This window comes from Typopeltis vanoorti, chromosome 11, assembly GCF_054136105.1.
Source record: "Typopeltis vanoorti isolate ZY-2024b chromosome 11, IOZ_Tvanoo_1.0, whole genome shotgun sequence".
In the NCBI taxonomy this organism is placed as follows: domain Eukaryota; kingdom Metazoa; phylum Arthropoda; class Arachnida; order Uropygi; family Thelyphonidae; genus Typopeltis; species Typopeltis vanoorti.
The window spans coordinates 81,888,234-81,909,703 of NC_143559.1; the positions used below are offsets into that span (position 1 = coordinate 81,888,234).

Here is a 21,470-nt window from a genome sequence, read left to right on the forward strand (position 1 = left end):
AGCTTTTGAGGGGGTTCACTTGAATCCTCCAGTTGGTGAACCAGTTTGCTAGCTCATACCTCCTTGGAATCTAGTGATTGCTAGGTGAGGGCTGAGTGAAATAGCTAGAATAGCGGTGTCGTTGGCATAAAGGACCATGGTAGTTGTTCTTGGATTGAGTGGAATATCTGCCATGTAAGTTGTGAAAAGTATTGGGGCCAGAAGAGAACCTTGAGGTACTCCCGCCAGAATTTTGCGCCTTGAAGAAACAATTCTTCCATTGAGTTTTACTTGCATGTATCTTTCATTGATATATGAATATATGAGTTTCACTAGTTTAATTGGGACATTGTTTTCAATTAGTTTGAAGATAAGGCCTTGATGCCAGACCTTATCAAAGGCCTTGGCAACATCCAAAAACACAGTGTGAAGGTGCCAGTTAAAACAATGAGTGATATGTTCTGTTAGTCGGTGAATTTGTTGCACCGTGTTGTGAGCTTTGCGAAACCCAAATTGCTCATTTGGGATTATTTTCTGTTGGTCCACTGCTGATTGTAGTCTTGATAGGATGACCTTTTCTGTTACTTTGCCGAGGCAGGAAAGAAGACTGATGGGCCTGTAGCTTTGGGGAAGTTGTGGGTTATTGCCAGGCTTTTTCAGAGGTATAATGTCCGCAATTTTCCAATCTGTGGGAAAGTACTGGAATCTTAAAATGGAATTGGTAATATTAACTAGATGAATTATGGCTTTCCGTGGAAGTAGCTTTATTATTCTATTGGTAATGCCGTCAGGGCCCGGAGCCTTTTTATTCTTCAGGTGGGAAATTATATTTATTATTTCTGTTGGTGATGTGGGGGTGATGGTTTCTGAATCATCCTTAGACTGACTTAGTGCATTTCTAACTTTACGATGAACTTTGTGAATAAGATTGACATTTAAATTTGCGTAAGATGGGCTGCATTGATTTTCCAGATTGTCAATTAGGGCTTCTACTTTTTCTTCATCTGTGTGTGCAATTCCAAGATTGGTCTTTAAAGGGGGAAGTGGTTGTCTTTTGGTACGAAGAGATTTTACAAACTTCATGGAGTTATCTTCTGGGTTGATTTTTTTGAGTTTAGTTTCCCATTTGGAGTTCCTGTGGATCTGGAGGGCTTCTCGCACCTGTCTGTTCAAAATGTAAGGTTGCTTTGTCCTGCGGGACTCTAGTATTGTGATATCGCTTTCTGGCCTTATTTTTGGCCCTGATCAGGTCCATTATCTCTTCTGGGATCCAGTTAGGAGCGTGGAAGACAGTGGTTTGAGTGACTGATCTATTGCTGAGTTGATTTGCCTAGTTAAATTGTTTACAGCTTGATCTATTTCTTCTTTTTTACGAATTACAGGGGAGGACTGATGTGGACCAGGAGAACCTTAGAGAGCTTGTCCCATGGTATGAAAGAATGATGGGGAGAGAGCTGATCTTGAAGTCCTAACCTGAGTAGGATGGGATTATGATCTGAGTTAAGCTCTTCTACTATCTCCAGCTGGTATTGATATTTGATGTTTCTGAGGATAACTATGTCTAATACATCAGAACTTCCTGATGGGCTGTAGTGTGTGGGCTCAGTGGGTCCAGCTACTATTGATGAGTTGAGTAATGTATAGTTGAATAAGGTACAGCCTTTGGAATTGATTGACGAACTGAACCAGGCCGTATGTTTGGAGTTTAGGTCTCCTGCTATAATTATGGAATCCGTGGAGCCGAGGATGGAGTCTACGTCTGCTGTCAATAGTGGAATACTGGGAGGGTTGTACACTGAGTAGATTTTGAGTTTGCCTGCGTTATTAGTGTGCACCTCCACACCCGTCCCTCAAAGTTTAGAGTTTGGGGGTTAGTCAGTGCGTTGTGGCTTAAATAATTTTTGATAAAAATAGCTGAGCCTCCTCCACTAGAGTTAAGTCTGTCTGTCCTGTATAAAATATAGCCTCTTAGTTTTGGATTGTTTGATGGTCTGAGGCGGGATTCACTGATCAAGATTATATCTGGATTGTATCTTTTTGCAAATTCTTGCAGCTCGAGAATTTTATATGTTAAGCCATTGGCATTCCATGCTGTTATCATGAGAGAATTTGGATTAAAATTTTTACACATTATAGAGAGCTGTTAATATGGATTGGGTTTCTAGGTAGAATCTTTTTCTGGAGGATGGTGAGGTGCTTGCTTTTCTGAATTCATGCAACATTGTTGCAAGTGACGAGGTTAAAGCTGATGTGAGATTAGAGCTTGTTCGCTCTTGTGATGAAAAAGTCTGGGTTCTTACCGCTTCCGCATATGATTTGGACATGAATGAGGGTCGAGTGCCTTCCTGTGTTGTCGAATGTGAGGTATTATGATCTGGAGGGCGAACTGCTTGGTTCTGTGTTGTGTCATTTCTTGTAGGAACGTGGTTAGTTCTTGTTGATCCACGGTTTTTTGGATGGAAGAGGCAACCCTTGTAATTAGAGGGATATGGCCCTCTACAGTTGGCACAACAAGCAGGTGTGGATCTGAGTTTGGTGCAGGAGTTAGTTTGGTGACCCTCACCGCAATTTAGGCATCTATATGCAGTTTTTGCACAGTTTTTGGGCATGCCCGAACCTCTGGCATCTGTTGCACTGCCCTGCCGATGCCTTCTTCCTTAGAGGTTCGGTTGTAATTTTAAGCTTACAAATATCCATAACTTCATAGATGCTTTTTTGTGTGTTGGAGATTTCGACCAACACCAGTGGCATTGGTCTTTTATCAGACCTCAACATTCTACTCACTTTGGTTGGAGTTAATCCTTGATTGATGAGGTCAGCTGTGATCTCATCAGTTGTGATACCCTCAGCCACTCCTCTTAGAACTACTTTTAAGTTGTTCTCCTAAATAGCGCAAATGTGTGGAAGGGCAATTTAGAGTTGTCAAGCATTTTCGTCATCAAGCGATGATCAGTGACAGTGATAGGGTGAATCTCTACACCCTCTTCAGTATTTATTGCCCAGGAAAAATTTATATTTTGTTCTCCTAGGGATCTTGAGACTGAGGTCCATTTGTCTTTATCTCGAAGGATGACTGGAGGGACATTTTCTTTTCTATCTTGGGTGGTCTGAATTTGTTGAGTTGTTACATCAACTTCCAATCCACCTTCCGATGTTCTGCGTCTTTTATTAGAATGCTCTTCATGAGAACAATCGAACTATCAGGGAGTCTTTGAAGGTGGAACAGGTGTAATGTCCAAATCATCATCTTCGGTGTCATTTACTTGACTGAAGAGATTCAAGCAACAAGGATAATCTGTTTCAAATTTCTTTACGAGGAATTTGAGAATTCAAGTGACATATCTTTGTTTAACTGTTGAATGGCGTCTTTGATATCGTTTACATTCTCCATTCTTGAATAGGTATAAAATATTTACAATGGCGAAGAGAATAGGCTACGGCCAGAAAATTGTATCAAAAGTCAAAGTCTTACCTCGTATTCCGCAAACAAAGCAGATTCACAATATCTAAAACTCACTAATCACCACTTAAATCAAAAAACATTCTTCGCAACAACAACCATAATGCGAGACTACAATGCGAGCCGCCATTTTTTCTGAATCACATTAACTTCATTAAAACTTCATTAGCTACAGCATTGCCATTTGTTACCCTGGAAGTCCTAAAAAGGACTCTTCTTTTATCCCAACCACTCCTGAATCACATTAGGCCTTATCCTTATAAGGACTGACTTAAAGGGGCGAAGCAAGAATGCTTTTCATATTCCCCGTTATCTGTGGAGGACAGTGTAAGGATAAGGTGTTATTGAGCTATTAATTAAACCTCTGATCATGGCAGGAGGGTAACAGCAATAGCCGAGCCTCAGTTAGAACTTCATTGGCTACAGCATTGCTATCCATTACCCTCCAAGGGTATTGGATTGAAAATTGGATTGAAAATCAATCACTGCATCTCACGGTCGATTGATTAACCATTGACCATTGACGTTACTGACAGGATGGGTGAAGCACAAGTGCTTTTCATATTCCCCTTTATCTGTAATGAGAGTTATTTGGGAATGGGAGATTTGTGAGCAATTAAGCTCGCCCTCTGAGGGCAGTAGTGTTAGCTATGATCAGTTGAGAGAAGAATAGCCTTCGGTCTTTTGTGTTTGTAGTAATCAGTCTCATTGTAATTGACAGCTTGCACGATTAGTGGGTTTGAATGTGAACTTGACTTCACGAAGAATTTTTCTGCAAGATCACGAAGAAGGGAGGAGATGTATGGAATGCCGGTTTCTCGGTGAATCTGTGAATTTCTGACGAACCACGGTGCATCCAGGATCATCCTAAGGCATTTATTTTGGATTCTCTGCAATTTTGAAATGTTTGATCTTGAAGTGTGACTCCATGCTGGTGAGGCGTAGGTGATGACTGGACGTATTACCATCCGGTAAAGAAGCAATTTATTATGTAGGTTCAATTTGCTCTTGCGGTTGATCAATGGGTAGAGCTGAGCTATGACTTTGGAAGATTTGGAACAAACGAGATTGATGTGTTTGTTGAAAAGGAGTTTCTTATCCATCAATACTCCAAGATATTTGGTCTCTGAATGCCATGGGATCTTTTGACCAGAGAGCAGGATGTCTTCTTTGTTGCAGATCTTTCTTCTTGAAAACATCATGGCTGAGCTTTTGAGGGGGTTTACTTGAATTCTCCAGTTGGTGAACCAGTTTGCTAGCTCATTGATACTTCCTTGGAGTCTAGTGATTGCTAGGTGAGGGCTGAGCGATCTGGCCAGAATAGCGGTATCGTCGGCATAAAGAGCCGTAGTAGTTTTTGGGTTGAGAGGAACATCTGCCATGTAAGTTGTGAAAAGTATTGGGGCCGGAAGAGAACCTTGAGGTACTCCCGCCTGGATTCTGCGCCTTGAAGAAACAATTCCGTTGAGTTTTACTTGCATGTATCTTTCATTGATATATGAATATACGAGTTTCACTAGTTTAATTGGGATATTGTTTTCAATTAGTTTGAAGATAAGGCCTTGATGCCAGACCTTATCAAAAGCCTTGGCAACATCCAAAAATACAGCAGCAGTATGAAGGTGCCAGTTAAAACCATGAGTGATATCGATTGATTAAATATACTGAAATTATTTATATTTAATTTTGATAATTTAATTAAAATACTTTGGCTAAGAAATTGTAAGGTTTATTGAAAATTTTGAATTTTTATTTATTTTTTTAAAGAAATGTTTTATGTTATTTAATTGTTCATGTTATTTTTAATAAAATATAAATAAATACTTAAAGCAAGATGATCTATATTCTTATTGTTGTATCCATTAGCCAAGAATGATATATTCGCGATGTCATTCTACAATGACATAGCGAATTTATATGTACGTAATCATAACATATTTTGAAAAACAGATGCATCGCATTAGAATTGCATTCGCTTAAAATGTACCCCTTAACATTTATATTTATCGAATGCCGATTTAATATATTATCTCATTTTCTTCGCTTTTTAGTCAAACACCTTAGGATTCCTTTATTCTGGTAAGATATTTTATTGCTAATAATAACTACAGAAGAATTTTATATTTATAAATGCAAGATAAATATTAATATGAATAATATAATAAATAAATAGAAATATCTAATTAGATGGGATGTAATATCCCTAAACTTAAATAAATAGAAATACATTTTATTACATTGATTGATAAGGGGTTTATTTCTGTTAAAGACTACTAGAAAGAAACAATAACAAATAAAATTAAGAAAATATTTTTAAGAAAAAATATTTAAGAAAATATATCTATGGTATTTTAAAGATATACATAAGCGAAACATATGGAAGTAAAAATTTTTTCACATACCTTTGTAGAATACTCGAGGTTGGGGAACTGAAAGGAAAGGGGGGAGGGGAATAAAGATATACGAATTAAAAGCCGACGTATCGAGGATGGACTATCATTTTTTTTTTAAGAAGGAGAAAGATAAAATATAATAAATGAAGATCAAAGGTGGGGTCACGAGGTGTGAGCCGTTTCGACTAAGTCGGAATCGTTCTTACCGCTTCTAAATACAATTTTGATAGCTCAAAATGTTTTTTCTTCAAATGTCACAAATGCTATTTAGATCAAGCTAACCTATAATTGTCGTAATTATGATGACGTGGCATTTCCATGGTGTCAAGAACTTACCAAGAGCATTTTACACTACACGATGCACTATTTATTCCTCCATCTACGCAATACACACACACTACGCCAACTGCCGTCCATTAGTAATGATTTTTGTCTATAATTTTAATTGTTAATTTCATATATTGTACGTCATTAAACCGCATGCCTATAAAACAACTGTTAGTCTTCACTGGCATTTTTTTTTTAATCACGTCCGATTGATAAGTCGGTTTGAATGACTGTTAGAGAAATAAATTAGGGAGAAATCAGCTCGGTATTAGGAACTTTCTAGATGGAATTATTTGACTAATTAGTTGAAATGACAAAAGCCAAGCTATCGAGAAGCAATTTATAGTAGAACTAATCTATTTAAGAAACGCTTGATTCAAATTACATTAAGCTGATATAGAAGTATAAATAGAGTAATAATGAATGAATATTATTTTAGTTTTACGCTTTTTTGAATGGATAAATTCAACAGTAGCATTGCAATTATACTGATCTCGTTGTGAAACGCCTAGTTTCACAATCATATCTATCTAGGTTGTGACGTTGGACGTTACAATCATACTTAGAATTTGACGTGATATCCTAAATCCTAAATCTAAAGCAAAAGTATTTTTTACTTTCAGTTTACATTATTTGAAACAACTCGATAATTTTAGCAGGAAAAAAGATAAATGTATCTTATATAAAAGTTTTTCAGGTGTCTTTCTTAATCTATTATTCAAAAATAATATTTTAAGATAATGATTAATTTTAATATAAAACAAATACGTTTTTATATTAAATTTGTTGAAAGTTAAAATTTTAAAATTATCTACACCTAATCATTTGAAGGAAAAGCAGTTCTCAGTTATGCTAGGTATCTGCAAAAAAATTTTAAACCTGGGTTAAAATGCCTTACTGTTTTATAGTTAATAACTATAAAATTATTGAAACAGATTTTCATGTTTTAGGAATAATTTTAAGAAGGATAAGACTTTCAATTTTTCATGTTTCCTGTGTATGTACATGCGTACAAATCTTCTTCCTCTTTATCCCACTTGGTCCGCTATGATAATGCTACTGAGGGAAACCCCAGTCAGCTTGTTCACGGGTTTGCCTTTTCCGAGGGACTAAAAACCCTCTAACTATGCATGAGACTGGTTAACTCACCTTAGTCGAAAGAGACCAGATAAAGGTTCCTCACGTCCAGGGCAGGTCGGAGAGTATCTGATGCCCATAGACAAAGAAAATTTAGGCGTCCTCCCCTATATATTCTCTCTCTCTCTATATATATATATTTTGTCATACTCACCCAAGCACACGTACACCTACACGTGGATATTTATAAAACGCCCCTAGGGTCGCCTAATGATAAAATCGGCCCTTCTCACTTCACTGACGGGAATCAAACCCAGGTCTTCACGACCAACGGACTTCGTCTATACCGACTAAGCTACGGAGGCTCTTTGTACATGCATGCAAGTAAAAACAAATAATGTATTTTTATAGATAACTAAACTCGCAGAACGCAGAACGTTGCTGATTTGTTGGGTAAAGCATAAATGCTTTTCATATTTCCCTTTGTCTGAGGGGGAGTTCTTTGAGTGGAGAGTTATTGAGCGTTAAACTCGCCCTGGAAGGGCAGTGAGATTAACTGTGTCTAGCTGAGCATGGAATTGACTTTTGGTCTTTTGTGTTTGTAGAAATCTACTTCATTGTAGTCTGAAGCTTGCTTGATCAGTGGGTTCGGATGTGAAGAACTCTTCTGCTAGGTCATGGACAAGGGATGTGATGTAGGAAATGTTGACTTCTTTCTGAATTTCCGATGAACCATGGGGCATCCAGAATCATTCTCAGGCATCTGTTCTGTATGCTCTGCAGCTTTTGAATATTTGTATTCAAGGTGTGGCTCCATGTAAGAGATGTGTAAGTGATGACTGGGCGTATTACCATCTTGTATATGAGTAGTTTGTCCTGGTATCCAGTTTATTTCTTCTGTTGATCATGGGATAGAGCTGAGCAATTGTTTTGGATGTCTTCGAGCTAATGTGTTTTATATAATTGGTGAATTGGAATTTTTTGTCAAGCATAACACCGAGGTATTTGACTTCGCTCTGCCATGGGATCTTGACACCTAGAAGGTGTATGTCTTCCTTGATCTGAAACTTCTTTTTAGTGAACAGGATGGCTGAACTCTTCAGTGGGTTTGTTTGGATCCTCCAGTCCATCAGCCATTTCTCCAATGTGTGAATACTGTTTTGGAGTCTTTTGATAGCTAGTTTAGGACTGAGATATCTTGCTAATAAAGCGGTATCATCCGCATATAATGCTGTGATTGTTGAACTAGGATTTTGAAGAATATCAACTGTAGATAGAAAACAGCAGGGGAGCCAGAAGAGAATCCTGCGGCACACCTGCCAGGATTTTGCGTCTGGTTGATATGGTTTCATTTATTTTTACTGGCATGAATCTGTCTTTAAGGTAACTATCTATGATTTTTATTAGATTAGTTGGCATGTTAAATTTGATGAGTTTGTAGAGAAGACCCTGGTACTACACCTTGTCAAAAGCCTTCACAGCCTCTATAAAGACCGCAGCAGTGTGGAGGTTCCAGTTGAAACTTGTGGTGATAAATTCAGCCAATCGGTGTATCTGATGTATGGTGCTGTGGTTTTTTTCTGAATCCGAACTGCTTATTAGGGATAATACCTAGTTTATCTGTTGCTGATTGAAGCCTTGTAAGGACGACTTTTTCCGCAATCTTACCTAGGCTGGACAGTAGGCTGATAGGTCTGTAGCTTTCGGGGAGTTGAGGATTTTTTCCAATCTTTTTGATTGGTGTGATCAGCCGTTTTCCAAGCTAAAGGAAAATATTTGAATCTGAGGATAGCATTAATAATATTGACTAGGTGCACAATGGCTTTTCTGGGGAGTAGTTTTCATCACACCCATCACACCCACCTCTACAGCAGTATATCTTCTGCTGAAGAGGTGGGTGTGATGGGTTCTGCCTTCTCCTTTTGTTCTGTTATGACCTGCCTGACTCTGCGGTGAATCTTGTAGATTAGATTGATGTTTAAATTCTCGTAAGAGAGGTTACACTGAGTTTCCAAATTGTCAACCAAAGCTTCTGCTTTTTCTTGGTCAGTGTGAGCTGCTCCTTTCTTTGTCTGAATTGGGGTATGAGTTGCCTTTTAGTGAGGAGGGTTCTCAAGAATTTCAAGATGGAGTTATCCTCTGGGTTCAGATTGTTCAGTTTGGTTTCCCATTCTTGATTTCGATGTTTCTGTAGAGCTTCCCAGACTTGTCTATTTAAATTATTCAGAGTTGTTTTATCTTGTGGGGCTTTTGTGTTATGATACCTCTTTCTGGCTCTGTTTTTCAGCCTGATCAGGTCCATAATTTCCTCAGGGGATCCGACAACTGGAATGAAAAATTGTGGTTTCTGTGAAAGTTAGTGCTTTTTTAATTTGGTTAGTGAGGTTGTTGACAGCTATATCTATCTCCTGTTTGTTATGGATAATGGATGCTTGGCCAATGTGGTCTGAGAGAGATTTGGAGAGCTTTTCCCCATGATATAAAGGAGTGTGGAGGAGAGAATTGTTCTTGTGTACCGAGCTTGATCAGAATGGGGTTGTGATCAGATGATAATACGTTAGCGTTTCCAGTTGGTATTGGTATCTGATGTTTCTGAGGATTACGATGTTCAGTACGTCGGAGTTTCCATTTGGACTGTGATGAGTGAGCTCTGTGGGTCCGGTTATGACAATAGAATTTTGCGTTGAGTAATGGTTTAGGGTGCGGCCTTTGATTGTGGAGCTATACCAAGCTGTATGCTTGCCATTGAAATCTCCAGCCATGATGATGGAGTCTGTGGAGCCGAGAATGGAATCCAAGTCAGATATCAGTAATGGAATGCTGGGTGGGTTGTATACTGCATAGATTTTGATACTGCCAGCATTGTTTGCATGAACTTCAAAACCTGTTATCTCTAGGTTCTTGGTTTGTGAATTGGTCAGTACATTGTGGCTTATGTAGTTTTAATGAATATGGCTGTGCCTCCTCCACTGAGAGTGAGTATGTTCGTTTTGTGCATTGCGTAGTTCTGTAATTTAGGGTTATTAGCTGGCCCGAGATGTGTTTCATTTACTAGAATTATATCAGGAGTATATCTGTGAGCGAATTCTTGTAGTTCAAGGATTTTGTTGTTCAATCCATTTGCATTCCATGCAGTTATGGTAAGGGAGTTAGGCTTATATTTCCTATTGCTCATGATTGAGGGCTGTCAGAATGGAATGGGTACCTTGAAGGAATTTCTTCATGGAGGATGGCGTAGGATTTATTTTGCTGAATTCCTGAAGCATGGTAGCTAGTGAGGCAGTTAGAACTGATGTAAGGTTGGAGCTTGTAAATTCCTTGGGGGAAGTATTCTTGGATCGTGTAGCCTCGGCATATGTTTTGGTCCTGGTTTCAGGTTGATTTCCTTTCTGAGCTGTCAAGGTGGAGATTATTTGAACTGGATGGCTATCTGTACAGTTGCCTAAGGTATCACTGCTGAGTGATGGATGAGCGGTTTTGAGAGACCCGTGGTTCTTTGGGTGTGCTATGCATCCTTTATAGTTGGCGGGGTGAGGACCTCCGCAGTTTGTGCACTTAGCTGGTGTAGATCTTGACTTCGCGCATATGAAGTTGGCCTGGCATAGCTTTTGGGCCTGCCCAAACCGCTGATATCTGTGGCACTGTCCTGCTGACGCTCTCTTTCTTAGAGGTTCCGAAGTAATTTTGAGGCCGCAGACAGCAGTTAGTTCATATATTTTCTTCTGAATGTTATCAATCTCCACAAGTACTAATGGCCTTTTATCAGACCCGAGCATCCTGCTTACCTTGATTGGAGTCAGGCTTAGGTTGCTTAGATCAGCTGAGATTGTGGTGATTCCTTCTGTGATACCACGTATATTACCACCTTTAGGATCTTTTCGCTTGGTAAAGAATGTATGGTAAAGAAGATTTTTGTTGTCCAATAGCCTTGTCATCGGCCTGTAGTCAGTGACGGTGGCTGGCTGGATTTTGATTCCTTCATCTGAGTTATTTTGCCCAGTTGTATGTGATGTTTTGCTCCCTGAGGGCTGATATGACAGAAATCCACTTCTCCTTGTCCCGTAGAATAACTGGGGGTACACCTTCTCCGAGTGTTTCGGCGCGTCCTGTGTGGGTAAGTCATCCTCCATAAGATCGTCTGCTGTTCTTCTTCGTTTGTTTGAGTGCTCTTCTTGTGAGTTGTTACGACGGGAGTGTTTAGATGGTGGAACAATTATGAATTCCCCTTGGGATTCTTCATCCCGTACGTCTGGATCATTTGTTTTGGCGTACAGGTTTAAATAACCCGGTCGGTCAGTCTCAAATTTTGCCATAATAAGTGTTAAAATGTCTAATGACTCCTCCTTGTTTAGAGACTTAATCTGTTCTTTGAAGAGATAACTAAGCTTTCTTATAAGGACTGGCTTAAAGGGGCGAAGCAAGAATGATTTTCATCTTCCCCGTTATTTGTAGAGGACAGTGTAGGGATAAAGTATTATTGAACTATTAAAGCTCTGATCATGGCAAGAGGGTAACAGCAATAGCCGAGCCTCAGTTAGAACTTCACTGGCTACACTGCAGCATTACCATCCATTACGCTCCAAGGGTATTGGATTGAATGAATCAATCACCTCACGGTCGATTGATTCCAGTGATTTCCCATTAAGTTCTTAAAGTTCTTAAAAGAACTGGGCGATGGACTGAGTCCTTGACTCTTTATCCCGTCATCTGAATGAAGAAAATCTGTGTGGACGGAGTGTTATTGAGCTAAAAGCTCTAGTCATGGCTGGGTAACGGCAATAGCCGAGCCTCAGTTAAAACTTCATTGGCTACAGCATTGCAATTTGTTACCCTGGAAGTCCTAAAAAGGACTTTTTTGGTTAGATCAACCCTCATTATTATTCGTGATCCCCCATCACATGTATTATTGCTTTTCATTGCAATATGATCGTTGATCTTAAATGGTGTATAATTTTTGGGGGGAGTAAAATACTGTCTTTTTTTTAATGATCATTTATTTATGCATATTCTAATTTCAGCTATTTTATATATGAAGTTTGAAATTACACACTTAATGTGCAATACCTGTAGCTAGGCAGTCTCGAATTTTGAAATTATCTGCGTCAAGATTACAATAAATAAATCAACAAGAATTGGCGATTTCGTAGAAATCTCGCAGTTTCTTTCCTTCCTATCAAATGATTGGCGTATCACATGTCGCTGAGTGGGAGGAGTACATAATATTGGTAATAAAAAAAAAGTTCTATTTGGCAACTCGCATATCATTGGCACCCACAGTAGATAATTGCGGCCATTTTACAGATGTTAGTGGCTCCGAAAAAAGGAAAAATAAAAGTTCTTTCGAGATGACTATAGTCGGTACAAATATGTTAGGTGGATGCTAGGAATAGATGCTTCTGAATCCATCTCCCTTTTTTTTTGGGGGGGGGGGGAGTCTTTTTTTTTTCGAACAGTACATTGTATAGTGTAGCTGTAATTGCGAATCATTCACAGTAGACTGCATGGAACAGCGCACAGTTTTTTTTTAATATTATCTGCTTCAAGATTTAGTCCAATCCTCAAAATTATAAACATAGTGTACATTATTAGCATGGGTGGGCAAATATTTAGATAATCCGTAAATCATGTAACAGAGAACAAACACAGAACGTTTTTCAAGTCACCTGAGGTCTACAATATAAGCGGGCCGGTGGTCTCGCACCGAGCTGGAAATTCATGTCCATCTAAAAACAATCGCAAACATCCGTGCTCGTTGCGTTATTCTAACACGCAGTCAGGGGTTGTTGTTGGGGGGGGGGGGGATGTTTACACAATCCATTCGGCTAGTCGTCGTACACAACGACCTCTACTTCAGAGTGTCAAAACCTGCCGCCGAAGAACTAAGAAACCGTGAAAATTGCAGCATCCCAATGTGCATAAAGAGTTAGAATTCACCTTTCGAATAATTTATTTTAACAACATATCTCCGAAATCCGTCACTTAACTGTCTTTGCAGGAATGTCTTATCAAAATACCATAGGACTATTATTTTGCCTCTATTTACTTCCGACATAATGGCGTTCTGTGACATTTTCATGTCCCGAACTCATGGTGACACTCAGGGTAAGAAAAGTCAATGATATGGCTAAGATGGAAAAAATAAATAAATAAAAAATACACAAACACTGTTCCTTTCTCTTGGTGATAAAGTTTTTCCTTCAGAAAAAGTGGACTCTATCGTCCTGCAACAGCAAGAACAATACAGATATTTACGCCGTATTTAAGTTACAAATAGTTGTAGATGCGTATAGAGGGGTGTATTAAACAGCAGAGAGTGCCCGCTTGCGATGAGTTCTTGGACTCCATGAAAGTGTCGCGTAATATTTTGAAGAGATAGTTTGATGATTTGTTTTGTGGTATTATGGCGTGTGCTATTATAGACAGCGTGTTAGACTAAAGGTCGTGAGTTCAGTCCCCACCTGGGGCACGCAAATGAAAAAATACAAAAATGTATTTTTTCATTCTGCAAAAATCGGCAGATGTTTTATTATTCGTTCATTTTGTATTTATGGTTCTTTTGTTGCTCGCAATTCTTCTACTATAGGATATCAATTCGTGGGTTTCGATATTGTTTTTTTTTCTTCTTCCAACTCACTGTTCAAATGGTTACACCATTTGATTTTGATCTTCATTCACTCAAATAATTTTTACCCTTTTATTTATTTATTTATTTCATCTCTTTTTCCATTCTTTAAATTTATTCATATAGTTCCTAAAGAGACTATTAAATATTCTCCTTTTTTTACTTCCTTTTGTTCATATGACAGTTTTATTATTTGTTTTACATATTTGATAACCAACGAAATGTTTTTTCTTTAGTTAACTATCAGTATTAATTAAATCAAGGAATTGTTTAGTTAAGAACAGAATATATTCTACTTCTATGATATCTACTGGTACGCCCACAGATGCGAGACCCTTCAACACTTCTGCGCATGTCAGAAGAAGGCGAATTCAATCCGATAATAGGGTATTTAATCCGTCTTGTGAGATGAGTTGTTTATTATTATACGTCGGAAAATTAACTTTTCTTTTATGAACATTGTAGTTTTTAAAGTGGTAACTATTTTGCTTGTATAACAGTTGGAAAATTTTATGTTTCAAGCACGTGATTTTGCGTGTTGGTAACTAATTCGTACAACAGCTTATTTCTGTTTCCCCTTCAATATGAATTGACTCTTCTTGGCACGTTGCCAGACTGGGATCTCGGATCTGTGATCGGACAGTACTTGTGCGTCTAGCCTTATTGTTTTATCTACTTGTAGCTATTGCACCACTGTTAGTAACTGTTAGGTATTAGAACTGAAAAAAATAAACAAACAAAATTGAAAAACTACAATTCTTGTTTTTCAAAAAAAAAAAAAAAAAAAAAAAAAAAAAACAAGAATTGTAGTTTTGTGACTCGTGTCACTAGCTCACCACTACATTAATAATGTTCTCTGGTTCGATGAATATAAATATGCTATTCGTAAATCTACGATCATTAGTAGCCAATGACGATAGAATTATGCAAACTGCCAACGCAAATAACTTCCCACACGCCAAGAATACTTGCATGTCTCCTGTGGTCTTTCATTAGAGAGACCTCACAATATTCCAGGATAGCTTGGATTACAACCATCCTTCTGGTCTTGATGGTACGTTCCCAATTTCACTTACAATCGTGCTCCAATGTAAATACCCATTCTGTATCTTGTATAGTAGATGCCATTCTCATTATCCATCTCGACCATATATTCAACCATCCGAAAACTGAGTTATAAATTTCAATTCACGTACTTCAGCTACGGCACATTATTTCGAAATGAAAGGAGAACGCCATCAACAATCAACTTCTTTACCATCTGGAGAACCGCCAACTAATTAGTGACCAACAATATGGATTCTGTCTTTTTCACTGCACAGATCTCAAAGTCAATCCTTTGAACGCATGCCATGGAAAGGTATTGAGATCATGATTATTAGCGTATAATGATTCGACAGCCAGGATGCCCACATGGACTTTCGGTACCATCTTATGAAACCAATATATTATTATTGGTTGTGATGGTATTTTGTCTGTAAATTACTGACAGGTTTGCCTGGTTGCTAAAAAAAAAAAAAAAAAAAAAAACGAGTTTCAGGGAGTAAAAAACCCTGCGTCCTCCTTACCAAGAAGCCTCATTAAGCAACCAACTTATGATATTCTCTCTTCTGGCCTTCGTAGTTGCTAATTTTCTTCCTGGTCGTTCACCTGCATGGCATTCTCCCCCCCCCCCCCACATTTCCCTATGATGCCAGCGTATCCCAGGATTCCGTATTTTCGCTACTCTTCCTTTTACCTATTAATGATCTTCTGATCTTCTGTCACTAGCTTTAAACCTGCCCAGTTTTGCTGAATGACAAGTACTCGATGATCCAGGTCTTTCATAATAGGTATATTTGCTATTCTTCATTGCAGGAGGGATAAACTTATGAATTTCAATGCCAACAAAACGTAATCCTGTCTTGTTTTTTGCGAGAAAGAGCTCGCTTCGCTACCCGTTACTTTTTGATCATATACTCAGGAAACTCCAGTCAGGTTCAGATTTCTCTTCTTGTACTGACTTACTCCCTTGTAGTCCGTACTGAAACAAACACATCATAATCATAGTGTCTTTAGAAGAAAAACAATCTTTCATTCAAGACACCACCCAACCTTGGAAAAAGTTATCCGGACGATATTCAGAAAAATACAATCCGAGTAATACATGATTTTGTGTCTTACAGTGTCTAACTCCACACACACACACACACACACACACACACACACACACACACACACACACACACACACACACACACACACACACACACACACACACACACACACACACACACACACACACACACACACACACAAATTTTATATTTTTTTACAGGTACGTTCATGATGGACAATTTTCTGCTGAACTGGCCACCATCATTCTTTTATTTTAAATCTGTAAAAACACCAGCAACGACTGGTCAACATCAACACATTTTTCATCTTAAAATGGCGAAATCACTTGTACTCTTACTCTTTCACTTTCTCTACCGTTCTTTTATAGAACAACACTTAGACCATCTGCAGACCAAACCATTTTTTTCCTTTGTGCTTCTTTTTTTATTTTATTTCATCTTATTCTTAGGAAACCAAATAAGTTTCTATCAGGTAATGTTTATGTGTTGTTGTTGTTTGTCACTATCGTTATTATTAAGAAGAAGAATAAATTATAAAATTTAAAAAAGTAATCTTCTAACACAGAACTTGCTTCAAGTTACCAAGCGGCTATTCACGTCTGTAGGTACAAATCACGATTTTGACTTTTATTCATATGCCATACAAGAGATTCTTGCATACCTCCTACTACTCGATTTAAGATTGTGACATGATACATTGAAATCGTTTTTTTTTAAACAATAACAATGCCTCAATATTATTAAGATGGCCTTCACTTTCTTATTGCAATAGCTCCTAAATATTAATAAAAATATGCTTTGATCATCATTAACAAAATATTGGAGAGGGTGGATCGATGCGATGTGTTTAAGTGATTGAGACTCCGAACCAATACAAGTTACTACACAACAAACGAATAAATGAATGAACGATAGAAAATCCCGATATTATTGACCTCTCCAGAAGGAACAATAGTTGAAAACCGTAAAGTATGTCATTTATAAATATAGGACGGAAAGACAGAAAGATTTTTGCTGTTTCAGTGTGAATATTAGGGTGTAGCATATGCCCTATCATATTGTTGCAATCAAAATTTTCCACGCTTCTGAAACACATATGGCGTTGCAACAGTAAGGTCGTCTCAACATTTTACAAACGTCTGCTTTAACTGGTTAATTGATCAGTTCAAGCTGATCCAAAACTGGATCGGCTTAATGGCTCCACAGAATATTGGATTATTATCACATTATTAAATATTAAAATGTACAAAAGTGCATAACAAAATAACAAAATTTTATAATATATATCATATAGAGAGATAGCTGTTCGTAGACACCATGAGAGCAAAAACAGACCATAAAACACGACACGTAATGAGATTACCGTTAGCTACTTTTCGGCTCTCGTTCTAACAGAAGGTTAATTAAAACCAAACGAGTAATCTCGCAAATGGAGTACGAACATCAGTGACACACTTAGTTACAAGTACCACGTTTAAATACCTAGCAATGTTCTTCCCCAACCTTTCCAACTGGAGAACGTATGCTGATGGATCCCGAAATGAAGTTGGGACAAACTAGACTGTCATGACATCGTGATATGTCCATTATATAGTAGTCTAGTCTGGACATATCCCTTGACCACAAGAATGAATAATTTAAATTATCGGAATTCCATCTAACTTCGTATTTGTTATGTACCATCATTATCTTTAATTGTCTGCAAGTGTGTTCTTTTTTGAAGCCTGAACAAAAACACTTTTAATAAATAGTAGAAGTTATTTTGTATATATTAATAAGCTTATATACTGATTATATGGAATCATTGAAATGACTTTCTGTAATTCGTTGAGTTCCATTATCAGACTGTCTTGTTGAAAAGGGATAAAAAAGCATACAAAATCATAAAAAAACAGACATTTTATTCGATTCTAATAAAAAAAAAAAATTCAGCGAACAAAGCTGGTCAAACTTCGAAAGTCCATAATATGGCCAACATTAGATGGACATAGTCTGATGGTAAGAGTATAAATGCATAGACTGTAATAAGTGGTTGACACACAGCAATAAATTATAATCTTATAGTTAACCATCATATTAACGTACACGAAGAAATGCTCTTACATTTCTCGGATAGATACTGTACTCACTTTGATTCTCATTTAATACGGACTTTGGTATTTAAGAAAATAGCACCAAGAATCACAGTTTAGGGAGAAGTCAGGTTATAATCAATTCTCAGGATTATGTAAGCAATGCTAAATTAAATAAATCTGGCTGCTTACTCGTGGTCCTCAAATCTGTTTCTATTTTTTTCATATCTATTAATGCAAATAAGATATTTCAAACAGTTAACGCAACCTGAATCTTTAACTGATCAACGTGAACATATAATTTATGTGATTTCTACTCACGAAAGTTGCACGCCTACAGTGCATTTAGTATCATAGGAAGGTTAAAGATTTCTTTATTCTTTTAATTCGTTATATATATATATATATATATTTTAAATTTATTTTTCATAATCCTGAAACCGTGCTCTAGAGCCAAACATGCAACCTTTTCAAGCGACTTCACGCCTAAACGAAGACCGATTAACTGCATTTCAGATAAAATAGTGAATGCATAGCGACCGTAACGTCAATAAAACAAGAAAATAAAACAAGAATAACCGGAAATATATCAGGATTGTGACAGCAAATTTCAAAATTTATAGAAAATAACTGAAAATACCATTGTCCAGATAGAAGTATCTAGTTAACATTTCTCCATACCAAAACAGAAAAAAAATAATAATAATAAAAGATAAATAAATAAAATGCTTTTTCTTTGAGATTTGCAATGCCATTAAAAAAAAAAAAAAATCCCATTTGGTGTCTAGAGCAGCGTTTCCCGTTAATAGCGCACCTACAAAACTAATGTTTTGAGAGATACAACATTTCGTGGGTGGATTATAATCACATATGTAATTGCATCATTTTAATTTGAAAAGCAATGAAATTTTGAGATAATGTGTCATTGCACTTTGTTGATAATATATCCTATTTCTAACGATCTGCAACACACCTATAAAAATTACCAGTTAAAAATGTTTTAAATGATTTCATGTTTGACAAACAAAATTTTGATTTTCAGTTTTACAGGTAAACAACAATAATTAAATATAACAATAAATTAGTCCTTATAAGGACTGGCTTAAAGGGACGCAGCAAGAATGCTCTTCATCTTCCCCGTTATCTGTAGAGGACAGTGTGGGGATAGGGTGTTATTGAGCTATTAAAGCTCTGATCATGGCAGGAGGATAACAGCAATAGCCGAGCCTCAGTTAGAACTTCATTGGCTACGGTATTGCCATCCAATCCTCTAAGGGTATTCACTTCCATATTTATCACCTCATAAGATATTTATAACAAAGTTATATAATTTATTATATGGGTTATTTAAATAGCACACATTTATTTTAGAAATTTTAAAGATTTTTGCTTATAAAATTTAATATTAAAAACATTCTATTAGTTGCACTTATTTTATAAACAAATACTACATATATACACAAGCACCATTAAAATTTTATAGATTTTATAAATAGATCATTACCATAATAGCAGTGAATGTAAGTTAATTCAAAATTATTCAGTGGATCACTTTGAATGATAAATTTCAATAAGAAATATCAGTGTGAAATTTTATCAAAATTCTATCAGTCAGAATGTTATTAAGAATTACAGAGAAATGGAAGAAGCGATGTGTATAGGAACTAAACATTATCATAAAGTGCGTCAAAAATTGATTAAATTTTGTCGGTACGAATAAGTTTGCATTTATTTGAGTCCATTTTTGGGCTGAAGATCATATTCGATTTTATTTCAAAAAAAAAAACCCTTCAAGAATCAATCACACGCGAACGGTTCCTCTCATTGCATCATAATTGTGGCTCTTTTTACGATAGTAGATTAGCACTCCAATCACAATGATCAGAGCTAGGAGACAAGTTACGACAACTGCAATCACGATTCCTTTTGTGTTTTTGTTTTCATCGCTGTCGTCTGATTCGTCGATGTATCCAAAATGGGCAGTCGCAATGTTGGACATTTCACTCTTCGAGTGATCGTCATCAATAATAAGTGCAAAATAAAGATCGATGGTTTGGGTCGAATTGTTAGGCCTAAGAGAAAATTGGTCCGTTTCCACTGTAAAAATATGCGGTTGCCCCGACGATTGCGTACTGAACTTACCGGATAGAATTCTCGTATAACGAAAATCGCTAAAATTGGTAATCAGTTTTTCTTTATCCTCACTGGCTCGCAGATCGGCTTGAGCAACACCTAAATGGAAGAATTCGCCATTAGAAAATCATATGTAATACTCAATATACTGTGCTGCCATCTAGGAGGAATAAGAGGAACTAATATTTTTTATGTTGACCAAATGTGAGAAACAAAATCGTAAAAAATAGTTTATGTTCGAAACTTACCCTGCTTGATATCATCTGGAGTTGTCCATTGCAAAGTCACAACGTCTGCAGTCACATTAATCACTCGTAAATCGGTAACCCTAGAAGGTGGTTGAAACTTCAAGTATTCATCTAAATATTCCTGTAATTCAAACGATGTGTGATCTATCCGAGACGAGAAAGGTATCGGTTCTTCAAGATCCTGAGTGGTATTTTCTTCGTGCTCCCAGGTTTCAAAATCGGTAGCCTGAAAACTAGCTGATGGCATTCCAGAGGGATGATCTGCCAGAAGTAGACAGAATTAATTCAGTTTCATACTAACAACGTTTCTAATTAAAACAAAAAGTGTTATTTTGTTTCCCGTTATCACATAATAATTATTATTATTATGTGATATTACTTTTTCAAGCGTTCACATCATGGGTATTCTACAAGTCTCCTTTCAGCTCATTCTATAAAGACCGGATTAAGATCGGGGATCGGAACAAGTCAATTCATCAATGCTACTGTCCTCAAACCAAAGATCCACAGAAGGAAGCTGAAAAAATCTTTTCGTAAACTGTTATAACTTTAGAATTTCCCTCTTTAACTGGTCATATGACCACGGGCCAAAAAAAAAAAAAAAAATCATATTGATAATTTGAAACAACTTCGTCTGGAGTGTATTCCGAATTTTGGATACAAAGTGTATCGAATCAAACAAATTTCTTGTAATATTCCTATTTTATATCTTAAACATCTGCTCTTAGAGAATAAAAATGCAATTTTTGAATTCTAAGTATTTAAAGAGATTGTAGTACTGTTAGCACCTCATCATCTCTTAGAGAAGATTTTTTTTTCTCCGATGATAAACGCCCTTTCATCACCCCTCACTGTTTCACACTTTCCTCCTCCTCTCTGTCATAGTATTTCAGTTACTCCACTGACTCCTCTCAATATGCAGGCATATTCGACTTGCCAAGAAGGGATGAAGACAGCGCTGAATTTTGCTGAAATCATAAAAATGAATTGATTTGTTTTGATAAAGAGATTTACTAACGGATTTACTACCATTTACTAAATG

At 37.0% G+C, this 21,470-nt stretch overlaps 1 protein-coding gene across 3 annotated transcripts in view; it reads right to left on the reverse strand.

Moving 5' to 3' along the window:
- Window positions 1-17,856: 17,856 nt before the first annotated feature.
- The window catches only part of LOC150101797 (calcium-activated chloride channel regulator 3A-1-like), a 78,812-nt gene continuing 75,198 nt past the window's right edge, over window positions 17,857-21,470 (reverse strand). For all 3 annotated transcript variants that reach the window (XM_090400519.1, XM_090400518.1, XM_090400517.1), the window contains 2 exons: window positions 20,429-20,689; window positions 17,857-20,279 (listed from right to left, as the gene is read on the reverse strand). In XM_090400519.1, the coding sequence (XP_090256645.1) occupies window positions 19,849-20,279; window positions 20,429-20,689 (692 nt within the window). In that variant the 3' untranslated portion in view covers window positions 17,857-19,848. The remainder of the gene's footprint in view (window positions 20,280-20,428; window positions 20,690-21,470) is intronic.